Source organism: Portunus trituberculatus, chromosome 33 (assembly GCF_017591435.1).
Source record: "Portunus trituberculatus isolate SZX2019 chromosome 33, ASM1759143v1, whole genome shotgun sequence".
NCBI lineage: Eukaryota > Metazoa > Arthropoda > Malacostraca > Decapoda > Portunidae > Portunus > Portunus trituberculatus.
Genome location: NC_059287.1, coordinates 11937619 through 11960118, shown reverse-complemented (window position 1 = coordinate 11960118; position 22500 = coordinate 11937619). Strand labels below are relative to the sequence as shown.

Sequence of the window (22500 nt, the reverse complement as noted above, 5' to 3'; positions counted from 1 at the left end):
TCTTACAACACAAGGGGATAGTCACAACCTGCCCTCTGAAGACAACTCTACAGAACACTACGTGCACCTACCTACTCATATATTCTTCACTTAAGGTTTAGAATGTGAATATAAAAGACGCCTATGCCAGCCAAGGAGTCCCTTTCCTTTGACTTGTTAAGGGACCGGCACCTCAGTGGTCCCTTTTTTTTTTTTATCTTTTTTGTTGTCTTTGGCCAGTTTCCCGTCTTACACACACAAAAAAAAAAAAAAAAACACCATCTAATGTGTAAATGACATGATAGTAATGCTAACACAGAATAAAGGAAACTGAAAGGGAAAACTAATACCATGTAAACAGTGTTCTAACATAATACCATGACAGTGATGCCAATACAGAATACAATACAGTTTAACGGGAAATCTAATGCCATCTAAGCATTGTTCTAAGAAATGAAAGAGTAAAAAGGAGCTGCTTTAAGAATGACGAAGTAGAGAGGCAGGCAGGGAGGGAGAATAACACCACCGTCACATGGTTAGCTGCTACACGTTTATTACAGTAGTTATCATAGAAAGACTAAGGACGTAACAACACTACGGGGGAGGGAAGGTATAAAGAAGGGCAAGGTCTCACACACACACACACACACACACACACACACACACACACATACGAGTAATTTACAACACGTTCATAGAAAAAAAAATAATAAGACAAGCTACTGACTTCTAGCGTGTAAGTATCAAAATGTTAAAAGCACACACACACACACACACACACACACACACACACACACACACACACACACTTTACACTGACGCAATATGATGATTTTGTTTTATTTATTTGCTTATTTCACTCTATCTTTTATCAATTACCTGTGTTATCTCGCCCCTCACCTGCCACCTGTGAAGAGTTGGCAGGCTCCCGCACACATCTGGCTTCTTCACTGTTTCTCTCAACTTGTGCTGCACTGGCCGAATAAAACACTTATTGGAGGCATAGTTAGGTGGACACTCTCTCTCTCTCTCTCTCTCTCTCTCTCTCTCTCTGGTATTTTCTTTTCTTCACACTACACACATCTAACAAAACTCACATTCATACATTCAAAACATTTATTCCTATACTTTGGATTTGTACTAATAGCGTAGCAGGTTTTGGAAGGACGTTAGCTGCGGCAGAGTCGGCAGGGAACGTGAACGAGTCTGCTGCTGCTGCTGCTGCTGCTTCGTTTCATGAGTCCACTCGCTTCGGATTAAGAGATGAAACGCGTCTGTAATTAGGTAATCGTCTGCACTCGTGATCTGAAGCACTGCATCAATCACAAGGGTCATTTTCAAAGGCCACAGGGTTGATTAGTCAGGTTCACTACTGAGTGTCCTGCTGGTGATACAAAAATACTTGTCAAACTATTATTAAAGACACAAAAACATCCATCCTCGTACACCAAGGTAACTCCCACTGAGGGGCTCCAAAGTTCCCGAGATAAGACACTGGAACGTTGAAGAATGCAGTCCGGCTGTCTTTTTTTTTTTCTATTATTAAACAAGGGCGGCGGCGAGACAGAATATCTCATGCAGCAGCGCAGGAACCTCTGGCAACTGAAGGTCGACTGGTCCGCCACCACCATTACCACTACCAATGCACTAGACTCTCAACACCGATTTTTCCCTCTCGCCTGGTCCGTTAGTGCTGGCGCCGCGAGAATGAAGGAGAGGAAGTGTGAGAGGACAGCGAGGACTAGAAGGCACAGGCAGGGGTGGAGGTGGGGAGCCCTGCCGCTGTAGTAAGGGCAGTAGGGGCACTGGTAGGAGCCACAGACCTCGCAGATGTCAAGGGCGGCAAGACTAGTGGAGTTGATCACTGTTGTCTCGAAATGCTCTGTGTGAGATGAGAGAGAATCAGAAACCACTTAACTTCTGGTGGTGGTGTGGTTTGCCTGGCGTGTTGTGGTGTTGATGTGGTGTGTCTGGTGTGTTGTGGTGTTGATGTGGTGTGTCTGGCGTGTTGTGGTGTTGATGTGGTGTGCCTGGTGTGTTGTGGTGTTGATGTGGTGTGTCTGGTGTGTTGTGGTGTTGATGTGGTGTGTCTGGTGTGTTGTGGTGTTGATGTGGTGTGTCTGGTGTGTTGTGGTGTTGATGTGGTGTGTGGTGTTGTGGCGTTGATGTGGTGTGTCTGGTGTGTTGTGGTGTTGATGTGGTGTGTCTGGCGTGTTGTGGTGTTGATGTGGTGTGTCTGGCGTGTTGTGGTGTTGATGTGGTGTGTCTGGTGTGTTGTGGTGTTGATGTGGTGTGTCTAGTGTGTTGTGGTGTTGATGTGGTGTGTCTGGTGTGTTGTGGTGTTGATGTGGTGTGTCTGGTGTGTTGTGGCGTTGATGTGGTGTGTCTGGTGTGTTGTGGTGTTGATGTGGTGTGTCTGGCGTGTTGTGGTGTTGATGTGGTGGTTTGTGGTGTTGTGGTGTGTTGGCGTGGTTTTGTGATTTTGTGTGGCTGTAGAGTAGGTTTGTCAGGTTTTTGTGGTGGTGACGGTATTATTAGAGAGAGAGAGAGAGAGAGAGAGAGAGAGAGAGAGAGAGAGAGAGAGAGAGAGAGAGAGAGAGATTCAACATAAGTTCTAGTAATCTTGCTATGATCTACTATTACTACTACCATCACTACTACTACTTCTGCTTCTACTATTACTATTACAACTACTATTTTTACTTCTACTACTACTACTACTACTACTACTATTACTACTACTACTACTACTACTACTACTACTTACTACTACTACTACTACTACTACTACTACTACTACTACTAGTAGTACTACTACTACACTAAACAATCACACTTTCCAATACCTAACACACTAACCTCAATACTGCCCCGTTTTCTTTACCTTCAAGTCCTAACTTATTTAAACTCCCAAGCCTCAACAGAAAACGAGACAAAAGAACACGCAAGGAAGAATTATAAACTAACCTGGGGCGAAAAGCTCGTAAATGGAGGCATAGCGAACAGTAGTGAGGTTTGCAGCTGGGAAGTGACGTCTTAGCGTGTAATTAAAGCAATTCATCTTATCGCTGGGCACCTGAAAGAGAAAGAGAAGAGGGTAAGGAGAAGGCAGAGTAGGAGCACGAGGAGGGAGACAAGAGGGAGGCGTACATATTCAAAATGCCAGTAGGACAAGGCTTCATGCTTAACTTCTATGCCCTTGCTTCTTAGCGTCGATTATGGTGTGTTTTTTTTTATTCTTCTTTCTGTGTGTGTCAATGTGTGTGTCTTTCATGAAATGCAAAGATGTTGAAATAAAACCGGGTTAATATGTGGGGGGATTAAAAGAGGGTAAGAAGGTGGAGCAGGAAGATTTAGTGTAGAATGCAGTGTTGACAATAAAAGGGTATACAAAAATTTGAATGAAAAAAAAAAAACTAGAGAAAGTAATAGGGCGATCATAGAAACGAGGGTAAATAAAACCGCAAAGTAAAATAAATCAGGATGAAAATAAAAACAAAAGATAAAAGTCATATGGAGAAGAGACACGCTCACGAAAACGGGAGAGTAAAGAGAAAGGGAGAAAGAGAGATAAAGAAAAAAAGAAATCATACAAGCACACAAATGAGAGAGAAGTAAGTAGGGAAAAGCACACACACACACACACACACACACACACACACACACACACACAGCTACATACTACACGAGACAACTATACGAACAGTGTCACAAGTATATACATGATGACATATACAAAATAAATGTAACAGTAAAATATGCAGACAAAAAAAAAAAAAAAAAAAATGTAAAGAAATCAAAATAACAAAAACATAAATAGATATGAAATAATAAAATACAGAATAGAAAAGAAAAGACAACATGCAGACTGGTGAAAAGACATGACAGACAGACAGACAGTGGAACCATGCGTGCTTTGGGGTTCGAGGGGTCTCCAAGCGCACGGGTTCGAATCCTGTCCACGGTCCGAGTGTAGGTTGGGCTTCCTCACTCGGGGCAACGGTTTCCTAGCGGGTGGGCTTTGAGATAGGAGGTACCCCATAAAGTATCCCCTTTAGCCCATAAATTCCCGTGAAAAACCCACATGGTATAAATAAAAAAAACTCATAAATAACAACTTACATAACTAAACTGCCAGGACAATTTGGTTTGCGACACTTTGACGTCAATGAGCTGCGGGAAGTCAGTTGCCATGGTCTTCTTCACGATGGCGTTGGCTACAGGCTGGGAGATGAAGTAACCTGTAGGCACCTCGATCTCCAGGTAAGCCGCGTGACTCACCTGGGACACCTCCACTGCCGTCCACCTGGGGAGTGACACCGTGGTTAATTCAGACTGGTGATACTCTTCCCTACCACTGACAGTTTGGTGCTCGGAAAGAAAGTATCAGAGGGGGAGGGGAAGTAACTAAAAAATACTAGGAAAAAATTATCATGGAAAAAGTAACATTAGTAATTTTTGTTAATGAGAAAAAAAAGTAATAGTGGTTTGGTTAAGTTAGATAAAAAATAGAAACAAGAGAGAGAGAGAGAGAGAGAGAGAGAGAGAGAGAGAGAGAGAGAGAGAGAGAGAGAGAGAGAGAAGGGGTGTGGCTGGGAAAGTAGCCACTCCTCTCAGATATGTAGGTTGCCATTCCTTTGTGGAGCAGGTGAAGCGGTGTGCAATGTTACTGGTGGGCACTGAATGTTACTGGTGAGTACTGGTCTTTACTGGTTAACCCCTTCTGTACCATGACGCATTTCCATATTTTATTCTGCTTACTATTTGGTGATTTTGTACAGCTTCAGAAACCTATGTGAGGGATTAAAATAGTGAAAAATTGTGGCCATTAGTCTTCTGAACTCCATAGAACTCGTAATGTCAATAAAATGGTCTAATGGTATACAAATCTCAAGGTGAAAATGTGTCCCAGTACTGAAGAGGCTAATGTTAGTCGTGATTATCAGAGGCAAAACTGTAAGACGATGATGATAAAAATGGTAATGTCTAGCGATAATAAAGTTTAGTTTAGTATGATCTAGTTCAGTTATCACTCGAGAATCACATCAATCTCCTCAGTACCGTGCCGCGTTTTCATATTCATTCTGCTTACTATTTGGCGATTTTATACAGCTTTAGAAACTTATGTGGGGATTAGAACTGTAAAGACTCTGGCCATTAATCTTCTGACCTCCATAGATCCTTCCTAATGCAAATAAAATCGTCTAATCATACCCAAAAAATCACGGTAAAAATACGTCTCAGTATTGAAGGGGCTAAGTACACGATATTATCTTTAATAAGGAGTTAAAAATGACGTTTAATTACACACACCCTGCAAATAGCAAAGCATAAATGAGTAGTGATTGACGAGTAACTGAACTGACGTGTAAGTTGGTGATATATAAAAGCAATCAGTCAATAAACAATAAGTGTATAATAAGAAACAACACACAACACAGCAGAACAAGACTTAGTTAGTATCCAGTGTTTTAATTCATGTCAAGGGTGAAAAAGTCCAACAACATCAAGAAAATCCAACACATTATTATCACTATCATTATTTTACTCCATTTCCAACACAACTTTCTTTTTTCTTTTTCTTTTTTTGGTGAGGTAAACTTGTCTGGCTTTCTTTTTCTCCTTTTTGCTTATTCATTGTTTTCTTCTTTTTGTTTCTTTCTTACTGTCTTTATTTTCTCGTTTCTGCTTATTCATTACTTATTATTTTGCTTTGTTTTCCTACTTATCTATTTGTATGTCTGTTTGTTCGTGTATTTCTTGTCTGTTTGTGTATATATATTTTTTTCTATTCAATTATCTATCTACTGTCTGTCTGTCTGTCTGCATGTTGTTTTTGTTCTTTTGTCTATATCAACATTTCTTTACCCATCGGTCTAGTACTTACTACTCTATCTATTTATTCATCTATCTATCTATCTATTTATTTATCTATCTATTTATCTATCTATCTATATACCTATCTATTTACTTATCTATCTATCTATCAACTTATCTATCTGCATATCTATCTATCAATTTATCTATCTATCTATCTATCTATCTACCTATCATAACCTTCTTCTCACCGCTCCTTATATCTCTTTCCTCACTCACTCACTCTCCCACACTCTCCCTCTTTCACTCCCTCCCTCACTCCCTCACTCTTACCCCCTTTCACTCTCTCTCTCTCTCTCTCTCTCTCTCTCCCCGTCACTTACTTGGTGCAAATTTCCGTGTAAATTATAGACTTGTTCCTGAAGCGAGGGTAAATCTCGGTTACAGTCAAGTCAAAATACTTCCTAGGGGGCTTCTCCAGGTATTGATCGAGGTCAACTCCCCACGTGATCTCCATCTGCGCTACCGCCTGACCTGACCCACGCGCCTCCAGATACACGTGACCCCAGGGACGTGGGATCTGTTGGGGGTCAAAGGTCAAAGGTTAAATTAGGTTAGGTTAGGTTAGGTTCGGTTTGGGAGGGAAGGGAGAGGTAGGGAGGAGGGTAGATAGATAGATAAGTAGATAGATAGATAGATAGATAGATAGATAGATAGATAGACAGATAGATAGATGGATAAACAGGTAGATAAATAGATTGATAGACAGAGAGTGAGACATGAAACTGACATATTCATACACAAAGTCAATTTTCTCTCTCTCTCTCTCTCTCTCTCTCTCTCTCTCTCTCTCTCTCTCTCTCACCCACTAACCCCACCCAAAGCACACACATCCACCCTTACCAACCTCCCCACACACACAAGCACCATTTATACATACAGGGAAGGAGTGTCTGGCTGAGATGGACTGGTTGGTGATGGGCACTTCCTCGGAAAAGCCAGGGGAGGAGGAGGCTTCAACGCGCACATCCAGGTTGGTCACGTCCCGAAGCCTTGCCCTATGGCTGTACTCTGCGAGGGCCTGCATGGCTAACACGGTGTCCTGCACAGAGAGGCAGAGAAGGGGAAGGCTAAGTGAGATGGTGGGTACTGTAAGGTGATGTGCTGGGGTTGCTTTTGTTTACACACACACACACACACACACACACACACACACACACACACACACAGACACGGTTTCTCTCTCTCTCTCTCTCTCTCTCTCTCTCTCTCTCTCTCTCTCTCTCTCTCTCTCTCTCTCTCTCTAGTCTTTATCTATTCTGTTCTTAAAATAGTACTTCACAAAAGTGTAGTAAATAGATAAATATATACCATTGTTAAGGACTAATAAATCTTCTGTGTCTCTCTCTCTCTCTCTCTCTCTCTCTCTCTCTGGTAATATATTGGGTATGGTTCTATTTCTCTGTGTATTTGTGTCTTTCTATTTCTCTAATTCTCTGTTTTTCTTTCTGTGTTTGTCTCTATCTATCTTACTTTAATTTGATGTGCCTCTCTCTCTCTCTCTCTCTCTCTCTCTCTCTCTCTCTCTCTCTCTCTCTCTCTCTCTCTCTCTCTCTCTCTCTCTCTCTCTCTCTCTCTCTCTCTCTCTCTCTATCTATCTATCTATCTATCTATCTATCTATCTATGTGTCTCTCCCCACCAGGAGCTTATTAGGTAACCAATCCGAGGCAAGTTTAATTAGCCCAAGAGAGATTACCGTAAGTTTCTCAGATTCAACTCAAGAAGGAAGCTGAATTGAGGAAGAGGCGCCGGATCATAATCAGTACAACAATTCTGAGACGTCTCCCACTGTAATGATTGTTCTCTTTGCTTTGTTCCCCATGACTGTTGCTTAAGGACGTTTTCATATGATTTCTTTTTATGCAAGAGGTAAACCAGCCAAGGGAAACAAAAGATTACAATAAAAAGGCTCACTTGAAATGCTAGTTCCCTTAAAGATTGGTAAAGAATTAGTCAAAAGTCAGGATAGGAAAGTTTTTATCATTAGCGTTATTATTATCTTTATTTATTTATCTATTTTTTTTAAGCCTCCTCATTTCCTGCCACTTTTTGAATCCGACTGAATCCGGTTTACTGCTCCAATATTTCTAGTGATTTTTCAAGTTTCCATACGTTTAATATTCTGTTACTAAAAGTTTCCTTCTTAAAGTTACCTGTCATCTATTCTCTCGTTATCTGACACTCTTTGAATCCGACTGAATCCGGATTATGCTCATATTATTTTCATGATTAACTTACTACATCCAATAACTCAAACTAGCGAACGTCTTAAAGTTACATTGCATCGTTATATCGTTGCCTTCATCGTTTGAATATTTGCGAATCTTGTATCTGGATAAAAAAAAAAGAATGAAAGAATATTTAATAGAGAACAAATTGTAAGTATGGCGAGAAAAGAGCATGATATATAACAAAAAGAGTAATTCATGTTGATTAACACCAACGAGAGAGAGAGAGAGAGAGAGAGAGAGAGAGAGAGAGAGAGAGAGAGAGAGAGAGAGAGAGAGAGAGAGAGAGAGAGAGAGAGAGAGAGAGAGTGTGTGTGTGTGTGTGTGTGTCCACCGCCACTCACCACAGTGCTGCTGAAGGCCATGTCCCAGTCACGCACGGAGGTGAGCCAGCGCACGATGGACTCCACGCGCGGTGTGACACCCTCCCGCAGTAGGAAGGTGAGGAGGGCGTAGCTGGTGGTCTCCACGGCGTAGGAATCCCACTCCTGAGGATCCTTCGGCAGCAAGAAGCTCCTCTGGTTGTCCTGCGCGAGGCGGTTGCTGCTGGACATCGTGTCGCGTGACCAGTGCAGCCCTCCCTCTGTAGATGAAGAGTAGGGGTTAGTGTTAGAACGTTCACTGTAGCATTAGACGTTCACTGTAGCGTTAGGACGTTCATTGTAGCATTAAATCGTTCACTGTAGCGTTAGGCCGTTCATTGTAGCATTAAATCGTTCACTGTAGCGTTAGGCCGTTCACTGTAGCGTTATTACGTTCACTGTAGCATCAGGCGTTCACTGTAGCGTCAGGCCGTTCACTGTAGCGCTATTACGTTCATTGTAGCATCAAATTGTTCACTGTAGCGTTAGGCCGTTCATTGTAGCGTTACTATGTTCATTGTAGCATTAAATAATTCACTGTAGCGTTAGGCCGTTCACTGTAGCGTTAAGCCGTTCACAGTAATATTATACCGTTCACTGTAGTGCTAAATCATTCACTGAAGCGATATTCCGTTCCCTGTAGCGTACCGATGAAATGGATAATGACATAATGATAGGAATATAATCATCTTCTGACAACAAGAACGATATTAAACGCATGTTCTGGTACTGAGCATGTAAAATGAAGCCATAAGTACGATGCAAGGCAACGAATAAGTGCGACAGCCATTATACCAATTGGGAACAAGTATTAGCGTTCTCCTTCAGGCAAGGATTGTGGCTATTCCAGGTTGTGCAACGCCCTGGGTGCTTCAAGCGGCTGATGGAGAAAGTGCTGGCTGAGTTGCAGTGGAAGGCAGCTTTAGTGTACCTGGACAACGTTCTGGTGTTCGCAAGGAAGTTTGAGGAGGAGCTGCCACGTCTGAAGGTTGGTGCTAAGAAGTCTGCGGGAGGCGAATCTGAAGCTGAACCCGAAGAAATACACCTTCCTCCAGCATGAAGTGCCGTTACTGGGGCATGTTGTGGGGCGAGGTGGAATGCACACAGACTCTAACAAGGTGTCGGCAGTAATGGATTGGCCAGTCTCTTTAAAAAAAAAAAAAAAAAAAAAAGCTGATAAAACATTTGAGCCAAGAGTAATATTTTTCTTTAGCCCATAAATTCCCGTGAAAAGCCCACATGGTATAAAAAAAGGCCCACTTAGATGCCAGTCCCCGAGCTGATTAACATTACACTCGCATCGATAAAAAAAAAAAAAAGTATTAGCAAGACAGAAATGGCTAGTCAGTAAGGCGAGGTATAATGTAGCGCTAGTAAGATGAGATTCAGTTCAAGGTATTGGTAAGTTTAGTGAGTTCAGATTAAGGAGGAGGAGGAGGAGGAGGAGGAGGAGGAGGAGGAGGAGGGAGTGGAAGAGAAGTAGGGGGAGAAGAAGAACGAGAAGGAGGTGGTGGAATATAATGAGGAAAAGGAGGAAGAGACAAAACTAATGATGAAAGAGTATATACTGAATTGCAATTTACATAAGGAACGCAAGAAATGAACATACGTAATACAAAATGGATAAATACGAAAAAAAAAATATCAAAAGAAAAAAAAGAAAGGAAAGCAGATCTGGAAAACAAATGAAGAACAAATCAAAATATGTAGAAGACGAGGAAAGGATAGAATGAAAAGAAGTGAAATGATAAATAGAAGGAAACAAAGGAACCGATATTTCCTTTTTTTTTTTTTTTGTTTCTTATTCTACAATCGTAATTAATTATTTTTCTTTTTATTCATCGTATATTCCGGTTTTCTTTGTTTTATCCTTGTCATATTTTCTTTTTATTTCTTCTATAATCTAATCTCTCCTAAGGTAAGTTTTTTTTTTTTTGCAAATTTTTTCTCTTAATTCTATCTTTGTCATTTTCTTTGCCTTCAGTTAAATATTCTTTGTTTTGTTTTACTTCGCCACATTGTCTTTGATTTTTCCTAGTCACATTTTCTTTGTTTCCTAGTATCGCCTTTTTAGTGACATGTCTCCTATTGTTTTCCTGGTCATATTGTTCATCTTTGACTTCTTTCCTAGAGTCACATTTTCTTTGTTTCCTACTGTTGCACTTTTTATTATATTTCTCTAACAGTAATATCTTTGCCTTGTGTTCTTTGCAGTTTTCAAGTAATATGTCCCCTTTGTTTTTCCTGGTCACACTCTTCATCTTTGACTTTTTTCCTACAGTTACATTTTCTTTGTTTCTACTGTCGCATTTTTTGTTTTTTCCTCTATAGTAACATCTTCCCCTTATGTCCTTTGCAGTTTCCTAGTCATATCTTCCTTTTTGTTTCCTTTAGTCACTTCTTTTATCTTCCAAACAACATCTTTCTAACAATCACATATTATTTGCTCCATTACAGTATATTCTTTACAGCCTCCTAGTCCTTTTTGCTTCCCTTAGTTACATTTTTCATTTTACACCATCTCTTTTACGATCATCTTTTTAACGATCACATATTCTTTGCTCCATTACAATATATTCTTTACAGTTTCCTAATCACATGTCCTTTTAGTTTCCCTTTGTTACATTTCTCATCTTCCCCCACAACATTTCTTTTACGATCTCATTCTTTGCTCCATTTCTTCTACAGCCCATCCGTGAAGCCCTCCTTGGATGATAGCACAAAGAACTACGTCTAAATCATTATCCTTTGCCAATAAAATGCTCCACCTTCTTAACGGAATCCAATATAGTACACCCACCCCTTTGTTATGAGATAAAAGACTCACTTAAGACTGGCGGAAAAGTAATCAAGTCGTACAAATGTCATCTGAAGTGGATTTTGAGAGGAAAGAGATTGCGTACCCATAGCATTGGGACGAGGCATCGAATTCATTTTCTTTTTGAGGCTTCAGGGTAGCTTCAATCAAAGAGGTTAATCAAGCGAGAGGGAAGAGAGCAGAGTGTCTTGATCTGTTGTTGTTGTTGCTGTTGCGTTTTATGACCAAAATGTTGCGATTTGTTATATTCTTTTCTTAGTATCCTGTTCTTGTTTTTGTTGCTCTTGTTTTTCTTCATATCTGATAGAGGCTGAGCTCATTCTTCTCCAAGTAAAAAGGAAAAAAAAAGGAAATTAAGGAAAAAGGAAAAAAAGACAAAAGAAGAGAGAAAAAAAAAAGCACTTTAATTTCCTGCTGCCAATAAGTTGACGAAAATGTCGCAGAAGATGTTGGCCAGTTAAGTTCTACTTGTGTCTAAATAGCCTTCTTCAGATGGAAAAAGAAAAAAAAAGTTTCAGAGTTTACCGGGAAGTGGATGGGGTGGTGGTACTGGTTCAATGTACCATTAGGAAATTGGACAGGATGGAGTTCTCCGGCGAAAGGTGATGAAGGAGTGAAGATATTGGCTACATCTTGCGGACGGGACAAGAGAGCTAATTAATGAAAGAAATGAAGGAATGAAGGCACTGGGACACTCTTGGATTAGTGACGTGGGCAGAACAATCTTGAAGTCTTGCATCAGTGAAGTGAAGTGAAGTTTAGTGACGGAACAAGAGAGACTACCAACGAAAGAAATGAAGGAGTGAAGACAACAATACACTCTTACATGAATGAAGGAGACAATAAACTTTACTGAGAGAAATGAGAGGAAAATACTCGTTCACTCTTGCCTATGAAAGAGTGAAGACAACGATACACTCTTGCATTAGTGAAAGGCACACAATAGACTTTACCCAGAGAAATGAGATGATAACACTGGCTCACTCTTGCATTAGTAGAGCAGACACAACAAACTTTACCGAGAGAAATGAGATGAAAGCACTGATCCATTCTTGCATTAATGGAGCGGACACAACAAACTTTACCGAGAAAAATTAAATTAAAACACCGGCTCACTCTTGCATAACAGGGACAAAATAACAAAATTAACGTAAACTACAGTGAAGGAGGCAAAAGGATACAATTAATCAAAGTCTCACCTGTGCTTTTCCTCCCCATGGACTCAAGAATCTTAAGGGCCACCTCTTTCTCCGTGCTGGCCACCATTGTGAGGGCGTAGGTGGTGATGGCAACCTCGTAAGGATCCCACAGCTGGTCTAGGTGGCGCTCCAGGAACCTAGTGTGTGTGGAGAGGTTAAAAACATAAGAAATTTAACCCCTTCAGTATCATGAGACGTTTTCATATTCATTCTGCTTACTATTTGGTGATTTTATGCAGTTTCAGAAACTTATGTGGGGATTGAAATAGTTAAGACTCTGGCCGTTAATCTTCTGACCTCCATAGACCCTTCCAGTCATTCCCAAAACTCATGGTAAAAATGCGTCCCAGTACTGAAGGGGTTAAGGAAGCTGCAAGAGGCTATCAGTCCTACACGTGGCAGTCCCTGTGTGAACAAAACTACCTAAATCCATATGTTACTCTCATCCATAAATTTGCCTAATCTTTTAAAACTCTCTATTAACTCAGCACTAACAACATGATTACTGAGTCTCTTCCATTCATCATTCACTCTGTTAGAAAACCAATTCCTTCCCATTTCTTTCCTAAATCTAAATTTCTCAAACTTGAACCCATTGTTTCTGGTTCTATCCTGACTACTGATCCTAAGAACTTTGCTCATGTCCCCTTTGATTAACTGACTGGTTGAGTGACTGACTGGGTATCTGAATGGTTATGGTGTGTTATGGTGGGATGTGAGGGTAATTTGGTTGACTCATTGCTTTGACTGACTAGCTAACTGGCTGATTGATGGAATGTTTGATAAATTGACTGGGTATTTGAATGGCTTTGGTATGTTGTGGTGAGTGTGAGTGTTATTTGGTTGACTGGTTGACTTATTGGTTAACTGACTGGCTGACTGACTGACTGACTGACTGACATACGGATGAACTGACTGACTTACTAATTAACTTACTCATTCACTCAATAATTCACTAACTAACTAAATGGTACACTGACTGAATGACTGACTGACTGGCTGGCTGACTAACTTAAGAGACTTTTTCGTGAAGAGAAACAAGAAACAACAAAGTAACGTGAATAGTAAAAGATAAAATGTAGCTAGTAGAGAAATTAGATCTCCGACATTCAGTGAAACGCAATAAGACTTGAGGATAGAACAATGAGAGAGAGAGAGAGAGAGAGAGAGAGAGAGAGAGAGAGAGAGAGAGAGAGAGAGAGAGAGAGAGAGAGAGAGAGAGAGAGAGAGAGAGAGAGACCAGAAACAACAAAAATGAGTGTTGAAACGTATAGACGATCCGATATTATGAGTGCATTTATATGTATAGCATTGTGTATTTCTGTGTTCCTCTTGCTCAAGGGAACACTGTTTGCTGCTTATTAATGTGAGGAGGGTACGACAAACAAAGACCTTGCCACTGAGATGAAGAGCAGTGTGTGTGTGTGTGTGTGTGTGTGTGTGTGTGTGTGTGTGCCAATCTTCCCCCGTCCTTCCCCCATGCTCTCTCTCTCTCTCTCTCTCTCTCTCTCTCTCTCTCTCTCTCTCTCTCTCTCTCTCTCTCTCTCTCTCTCTCTCTCTCTCTCTCTCTCTCTCTCTCTCTCTCTCTCTCTCTCTCTCTCTCTCTCTCTCTCTCTCTCTCCAGTTATCTATCTGTCTGTCTACTTACCACTTTAATCAGTTACTCATTTATTTCTACCACATGAACTTAATTAACACAATGCTAGCGTCCCCTTCCCTCCCTCTCCCTGCAGCTCTCTCCACTCCTCAGCCAGGCGGTCTGGTGAGCACACTGCTGTACCTCACCTGACATATGCGTCTCCTCATCCTCGATTACCTTGATTAAAACTATAATCTAAAGCACTTCTGCTCGCATCTCCACTGATTTCAAAAGGCTCTTGTTGTAGCTAAAGGCATTTATGAATAAGTGTGTATAATTGTAGTGACAGATTAACAAGGTTTCTACGTTATTGTGAGCAGAAATATTTTTGAGAACGTTTGCTTGCATCTCCACTGCTTTCAAAAGGGTCTTGCTGAAGTTAAACGGATTTATTAATGTGTTTGTATAATTCTAGTGACAGATTAACAAGATTTCTGCGTTAATATGAGCATAAATACTCTTGATATCCCAGCTGATCATCTCTTTGGTCTTTTGTAAACGTGTGGAGAGATTGAAAGGTTTTAGAATGCAGGTGCACGGAGACAGACTCACCTGATGGCACGCAGCTTGGCACCCACCGCCTTCCCGTGCACTTCTCCAGTCACGGTGGGCAGTGCCTCCCGTAGCAGCGTCACCACCAGGGCCGTCAGTGCCACCAGGGGCTTGTCGTTCTCATCGCGAGGTCTCATAGGATCCCCGCCAGACAAACCCTAGGATACCATAAAGGCTTCATATAGAGAGTACTAAAGATAACAAGCCAGGTTCTTTCTTTTCTTTTTGCATTTTTTTTTAATGTAAGAGGAGAAATCTGACCAAGTGCAATGAAATCTAGAAAACAAAAAGGAACATTTAGATGTCAGTTCCCGAGCATGTCCGAGAGAGTTAGTCAAAAGAATGAGATTACTCTTTAACAAAATAAAGTAGAGAATAATACATCGTCATACCTGTTCAAGCCTTAAAATGAAATTACAAAGAATTAAACGCTCATTTTAGCAGGCTCTCTCAAAAAAGAATATCATACAAAATACCTCCAGTTTCTCAGTATTTCCAGTAGATTTAGCCACATGAAACGCGAAATACAATGATCCTGAAGTAAAAAATAAGAACCAGTAGAAGAGTAGCAGCAGAAGTAAGACCCATAGAAGTGGCGTTAGTATGGTAAGTAAGAGTAGCACTGACAAAAACAACATAAAATGACCCGAAACACACAAATAAGTAGCATAAGCAGAACCAGTAGAGCCAGTAGGGGCAGGAGTAGCAGTAGAAGTAGAAGTCATATAAGTGGCGTTAGTAATACAAGTGAAGTGTAGTAGAGACAGAAAACGCGATGCAAAGTGAATCAAAGCAAAAGAAAACAATATAAATAGAACCAATAGGGGACAAGAATAGTAGTAATAGTAATAGAAGTGACGTAAGGGAAGTGTAGGGGAAACAGAAAACGTTATGCAAAGTAGACACACACACACACACACACACACACACACACACACACACACACACACACACGGTGGTGCCCAAAATAGCAGAACAAGTAGTAGTAATAGAAGAGAGGGAAGTAAGGCAAGTGATGTGAAGAAGAAACAGAAAACGCGATGCAAAGAGAACCAAAAAAAAAAAAAAAAAAAAAAAAAAAAAAAAAAAAAAAAAATAATAACAGAAGGAGCAGTGATAGAAGTGACAACAACAGTAAGCCATGTGAAGTGCAAAAGTGACACAAAACACAACTTAAACTAACCCTAAACACGAACACAAAACTCCCAGTGCGGCGCCTTACCTTGAAGCTCATGGTGTAGGAGAGCGTGGCGTTATCGTAGTGCACTGTCTCGTGGAAGCTGCCGTCCGGGGCCTGGTGCTTGATCAGGAACTCGATAGTATCCGTGATGAGGCGCGGTTCCACGTACACCAGGTTCTCCCAGTCCTCGAGCTGCGCCGCCAGGATCACCCGCAGAGTCCACGCCGTCACCCTAGGCACAGCAAACACTAAATAAATCACCCTAGACACAGAAAACACACAGAAGTCACCCTAGACACAGCAAACACCTAAATAAATCAAACTAGATACAGCATACACACAGCAATCTCAATGGACACGCACAGATAAGCAGTACAAGGCAGAGTCCACATCGTCACCCTACACACAGCACCTACATAAGTCACCCTAGACAGAGCAGACACACACAAGTCACCCTACACATGACAAATACACAGTAATTTCAAAGAACACGCTAAGATAAGTAGTACAAGGCAGAGACCGCACCGTCACCCTACACACAGTACCTACATGTCACCCTACCTACACATAAGTCACCCTAGACACAGCTAACACACACAAGTCACCAGGAACACACAGATAAGTAGTGTAAGGTAAATGAAGCATATTAGTGACAAGAAACGTGATATAAAATGGTCTTCACACAAATAAGTAATAAAAATAAAACTAGTAGAGGTAATAGTGGTAGTAGAATAGAAGTAAGAGAAGTGGTGTTAGTCAGGCAAGTTAAGTGTGGTAGTGACAGGAAAGGTGATAGAAAAGGATCCTGAACATACAGAGAAAAGTATAAGTAGATTTAAAAGTAACAGAAGTAATAGAAGTAAGGGAAATAAAGTGTCATAAAGAAAACGAACATGCATTTAAGTGATTCTGAAGACAAAGAAGTATTATGAATGGTAAGCAAACACAAAGCAGCTCAGTATAACACAATGCGATACAACTCTTTAGTCACCAAACCTTTCACATCGTATTAACTGAAGCCACTATCTTGAATTATACGAGAACAATTAGAAGCACAGCAGGAAAGGCAAGTGGAAAGAGGTAATATTAGACTGGAAACACAGGAAGAAGCCATACAGATTTTATTCCCCGTAAAGTTTTCGGTTTTGTTCTTAATTGCTTCGGAGTATGAAAAAAACTCTGTGAAAGCGATCAAGAGGAGGATTCGAACCCCTTTAATTTTTCCCGCTGTAAGGACTTCAACATTACATTATTGTTTTCTCCCTCTCTCTCTCTCTTTAAAGTTCCTGCCGTTGTCTTCAGAGTACGAAAAGTCTCTCTGAGGAAGGCATCGTCAGGAATCAGTAAGGAAGGTCAAGGATTCGAAGCCTCGTTATATGTCTGCTACGTGAGGACTTTTCCATTTAGCCATTAATTCTCTAACTGGTATAGGCAGGATCTCAAACCAGCTTTATAACGACAAGTGCATGAAAGAAAGGTGTAGTAAGCCACCCACAAGATTCCTCCATTAAGATTTATATTAAAACATTCTCTTTAATAAGCGTTGCTCCCAGCCTAACCTAACCTAATGTAAGCTAACCTAACTTCACCAAACCGAACCTAAAGTAAGCTAACCTAACCTAACCAAACCGGAATCAACCTAATCTATCTTAAGTAAACCAAACGTAACTAAACCTAACCCAACAAAACCTCATCTAATCAAACCTAACCTAACCAAACCAAACCCAACCTTACCTAACCTAACACAACAGAATCCACGCACCACACGGAGGGCTGAGAGAAGACATTTGTAACCTAACCCAAAAGTAACCTACCTACCCAAACCAAACGAAACCTAACCTAACCTAACCTAACCTAACCTAACCCAACACATAACAGAACCCACGCACCACACAGAGGGCTGAGAGAAGTGCCACATCTTGAAAGCTCCGTCCTTGTAGCGAGTGAGGAGCCCCGCCAGTTGGACATTGAGAAACTGAAACGCCTTCTTTGTTTCGGCAGTGGACAGCTGGTTGGTGAGGCGCAGATAGTGAAGAGTCCACACCGTTGAGCCGAAGTTGAACGCCACGCCGTCATTACTCTTGAAGAAACGGCCCTTGAAAGCTTGCTGGAAGTTGAGGATTGCGTCGCTTCTTACTGGGCCGAACACATCGCCTGCAGGGAGGGAGGGGGAGGAGTCATACAGGTGTTAGTTAATGGATACACTCGTATATCTTTCCTCCATCAGTTTGTTCAAGTTTAAAAGTATGAAAAGTCAGTAGCAGTGAACGGTTAAACTAATAAGAATGTCACGGTGATGAATGGAAAGCTGATTGAGAGTAGCGGCGATGAAATGAATGTGATGAAATGTTTGAATAAAGTGATTGACGTGCTGTTATTAAACGTAGATGGATTTTTCTCTTGTTTGATTCCGGGACGGGAGAATATTATGGATGTATGTGTTTATCTCTCTCTTAGTTTATTGGTTTTCCTATTCAGGAGGGAGAAAAGGTGAAGATGAAAGTGTTTGTGTTCCTTTTCTCCATCTCTTAGCTTCTCTTCTCTCATTCAGGAATCAGAGTTTATCATTGTTTGTGTTCTTTTATTTATCGCTTTTAGCCTCTCTTGTTTCATTCAGGCAGGAAAGACAGCGGATAATTGTGATTCCATTGTTTACTTCTTTCTTTCTCTTCTCTTTCACCAGCTGCTTTTGTAACTTTCTAAACCTTCCTTTATTAAACTCAACGATCAATTATTTCATGTATCACTCTTTTATTCATTCTTAATTTTCTCTCGTTTCTCATCATCCTTCTGTTTTCTTCTCATTCACTAACACACACATTCACTCTTATATAAGCCATCCCTTCCTTTACATACCTTCCACTCACTCCCATCCTTCACCTCTCCTTACCTGACACAGTGACGGAAGCTCTTGGGGACCCGTAGACAAAACGCCTCAGAATACTCTTGCTGATCTCTGGGCTCTGGTCGACTGGGAGGTTGAAGAATTCGTACACAGTGGCGCGGTTCTTGAGATCGAGGAGAATGGATGTGTGCTTCCTCACCTCAGCGCCCTCTGGCTGCGATGAGGAAGAGAAAAACATGTATTGACGTGTTTGTGTGTGTTTGTGTACGTGTGTTTATAAGTAGATAAGTAAGCAAGTAAGTAAGTAAGAAAGGAATGAATGAATGAATGAAGGAAGGAAGGAATATAATTAGAAGGAATTAGATATAAAAGGTAAAGATTAACACAATGAGACCGTGAATGCATTAGGTTTAATTGGCAATAATATATGGTGTGTGTGTGTGTGTGTTTCACTGTTTGATCTGCTGCAGTCTCTGACGAGACAGCCAGACGTTACCCTACGGAACGAGCTCAGAGCTCATTATTTCCGATCTTCGGATAGGCCTGAGACCAGGCACACACCACACACCGGGACAACAAGGTCACAACTCCTCGATTTACATCCCGTACCTACTCACTGCTAGGTGAACAGGGGCTACACGTGAAAGGAGACACACCCAAATATCTCCACCCGGCCGGGGAATCGAACCCCGGTCCTCTGGCTTGTGAAGCCAGCGCTCTAACCACTGAGCTACCGGGTGTGTGTGTGAGTGTGTGTAAAGCACTACAGAAAAAAAAAACTCATTAATATTAAACTCAGCAAAAAAATATCAAAACATAGATAAACAAACTGGAAAAAAGAACAGATGAACAAAATAAAAATGAAAACATATTGATACAAAAGAAAAGTATTTAAGCTTGACACGCACACAACCCACACAAAATCCCCCCCTCCCTCTCTCTCTCTCTCTCTCTCTCTCTCTCTCTCTCTCTCTCTCTCTCTCTCTCTCTCTCTCTCTCTCTCTCACCTGCACTTTGATCTTCAGCGTGGCAGTGCGCGTCACCAGCTGGGAAAGGGCACGCACTGTTACTGTGAAGTCCCCAGCTTGTTTCATCACGGCCAACGGCAGCGCCACTTCCATGAACTTGCCGCCTCGCACCTGTTGCCGGGAAGACGACGCAGGTGTTACGAGGAAGCGAAGAAAACTACAACAGGAAGGGATCAGTTGGAATATGTAGGTCAGGATACATATAAGCAGGAAACAGGAGTGAGGAGATAGTTTGTACGATAATTGATATGTAAAGAGTTGGTATGAGATTGTTACGTGTATGTGTGTCTGTCAGGGGAGGTCTTAGGAGAAAGGCTTGTGAAGTAGGCCAGGATTTAAGGAATAGGGAATTAATGATGAGTTAATGAAAAAAAAGAAAACAAAACATGATAAAGAAAAGACAAAAAAAAAATATGGTAAGGAGGAGGAGGAGGAGGAGGAGGAGGAGGAGGAGGAGGAGGAGGAGGAGGAGGAGGAGGAGGAGGAGAAGGAGAAGGAGGTGGAGGAGGATAACAAGGATATAACATACTGATAAAACAAAGAAAGTAATGCCGCCACTATTACTACTACTACTACTACTACTACTACTACTACTACTACTACTACTACTACTACTACTACTACTACTACTACTACTACTACTACTACTACTACTACTACTACTACTAAAGAACAATAGCAATAGCACGTAACAGCGGTAGTAGCAGGAGCAACAGTAGTAATAGCAGGATAAACTCAGATCAGATCAAGGCAAGTCAGATTAGGACAGGTTCAATCATGTTACGTCAGATGAGGTGAGGTCAACAGCTCCACCACGTCTTGATGTAAAGAGATTAAGTTACATTACTCCTTCAGGTGGTATTAGCAGAAAATATCAACACCTTAGCGCTTTACTGTAAAAGATTAAGTTAGATTACTCCGTCAGGAAGAAAAAAAAAAAGCAGGAAAAATGCAACACCTTAATTCGTGCTAATTTATCTTACTCCGTCAGGTAGAAATAACAAAACAGCAGCACCTCTTACTGTGAAAAGGTAAAGTTAGATTGCTCCGTCAGATAAAATTAGCAGTAGAAGAACCGTTACGTCACCTTTCCATATAGAGGTTAGGTTACATTACTTCGTCAAGTAGAAATAGCAGAAAAAGCAGGATCTCCGCGTGGCACTGTGAAAAGGTTCAGCTACATTACTCCGTCAGGTTAGATTAGCAAAAGAATCACGTCACCTTACCATGAAGAAGTTAGATTTCATTACACTGTCAGATAGAAATAGGAGAAAATAGTATCACTTCCTCACCTTAATTGTAAAAGGGTTGAGATAGATTGCTCCATCAGATAAGATTAGCAGTAGAAGAACACCGTCACCTTACCATAAAGAGGTTAAACTACTTTACTCCGTCAGGGAAGATTAACAATAGAAGAACCACCTCACCTACATTACTTCGTCAGGTAGAAAGCATAATTTCCGCGTCCTGCCGTAAAAAGGTTAGGAACATTACTCCGTCAGATAAGCTTAGTAGTTTTAGCGCCACTTCCGTCTTACCGTGATGAGGTGCTGGTGGTCGCCGCGGGAGAGTCTTGGGTTGAAATGGCTGACAGATGCGTCCCCCTCCACGTGCACGAAGCGGTGGTCGTCACTGCCCTCCAGCACCACCATCACCAGCATGTCCTGCGCCTGGGAGTTGAACAGGTGCACGCGTATGGCGATCTGGGGACAGGGTGAAGGTGGAAGGTGAGGAAATGAATGATGGGTAGTGTGAGTGAGGAAAGGAGAAGAAGAGGGAGGAAGCGAGGGAGGTTAGGTTGGAGGGAGAAAAGGAAGAATGAATGAAGGAAGATATTAAAGGAAGGAGGTATGGAGGGACGGAGAGAGGGAGGGAGGGAGGAAGTGTGTGTGTGTGTGTGTGTGTGTGTGTGTGTGTGTGTGTGAGGTATGACGCAGGATAGTATATAAGAGAGAAAAAAAATAATACACAACTTAGTACAAATCTAGAGACAAATATACACATGAACACCTTTCCTCAACAACAAATAAGAACAAAAAACGAAAAAAAAAAAGCACTCAGATAACTGCTACATCAAGACAAAACACAAGACAGTAAAGACAAAGGCTCATCCCCACCCACTAGTGACACGTGTCCACCCCACCACCATTGCTCTTCTCCCCCCTTCCACTAGTGACCCACCTGTTCCCCCCTGCGGCAGACGGATGGGGCTTCCACCTGCATGAGAAGTGGTGGAGTGGCGTTGTAACTCTGCTCTGAGAGAATGTGGAGGCCGTGGTGGTGGTGCGTCGCGAAGCCCTCCACCACCCACTGGCCCGGGGAATGTGGTACGTCCAACTCCACCCTCTGGTACCCCTTGTGGCCTGAGGGAACGGGGGAAATGAGGGAAAAATTAGGTGATGGGATGAGTGTATTCTGAAACAGTTTGCTCTCTCACCATCACTGCTTTCCAAAGGGTCTAGTTGATGATACTCGTGTTTTTAAGGATATTTCTATGGTTCTGGTGATGGATTGGCAAGATTTCTGGTTTAATATATGGAGAAACTTTACCATCACTGCTTTTCAAAGGGTCTAGTTGAAGATATTTGCGTTTTTAAGTGTATTTTTATGGTTCTGGTGATGGATTGGCAAGATTTCTAGTTTGATATAAGGAGAAACTTTACCGTTGCTGCTTTCCTAAGGATCTAATTAAAAATACTCGTGTTTTTAAGACACACACACACACACACACAAAACCAAACCAAATCCTCACCAAAATACGTATGAGTGAGGCACCAGCTTCCATCCTTGAC

General features: G+C 41.5%; 1 protein-coding gene across 1 annotated transcript in view; it reads right to left on the bottom strand.

Moving 5' to 3' along the window:
• Positions 1-510: 510 nt before the first annotated feature.
• The window catches only part of LOC123512311 (C3 and PZP-like alpha-2-macroglobulin domain-containing protein 8), a 23278-nt gene continuing 1288 nt past the window's right edge, over positions 511-22500 (bottom strand). Inside the window, exons 3-17 of the mRNA XM_045268648.1 lie at positions 22461-22494; positions 21890-22071; positions 21247-21411; positions 19688-19819; positions 18726-18894; positions 17725-17989; positions 15878-16067; positions 14656-14813; positions 12465-12601; positions 8430-8668; positions 6737-6898; positions 6180-6376; positions 4102-4285; positions 2947-3055; positions 511-1861 (exon numbers count right to left, since the gene is read on the bottom strand). Coding sequence (XP_045124583.1) covers positions 1635-1861; positions 2947-3055; positions 4102-4285; positions 6180-6376; positions 6737-6898; positions 8430-8668; positions 12465-12601; positions 14656-14813; positions 15878-16067; positions 17725-17989; positions 18726-18894; positions 19688-19819; positions 21247-21411; positions 21890-22071; positions 22461-22494 — 2550 coding nt within the window. The 3' untranslated portion in view covers positions 511-1634. The remainder of the gene's footprint in view (positions 1862-2946; positions 3056-4101; positions 4286-6179; positions 6377-6736; positions 6899-8429; positions 8669-12464; positions 12602-14655; positions 14814-15877; positions 16068-17724; positions 17990-18725; positions 18895-19687; positions 19820-21246; positions 21412-21889; positions 22072-22460; positions 22495-22500) is intronic.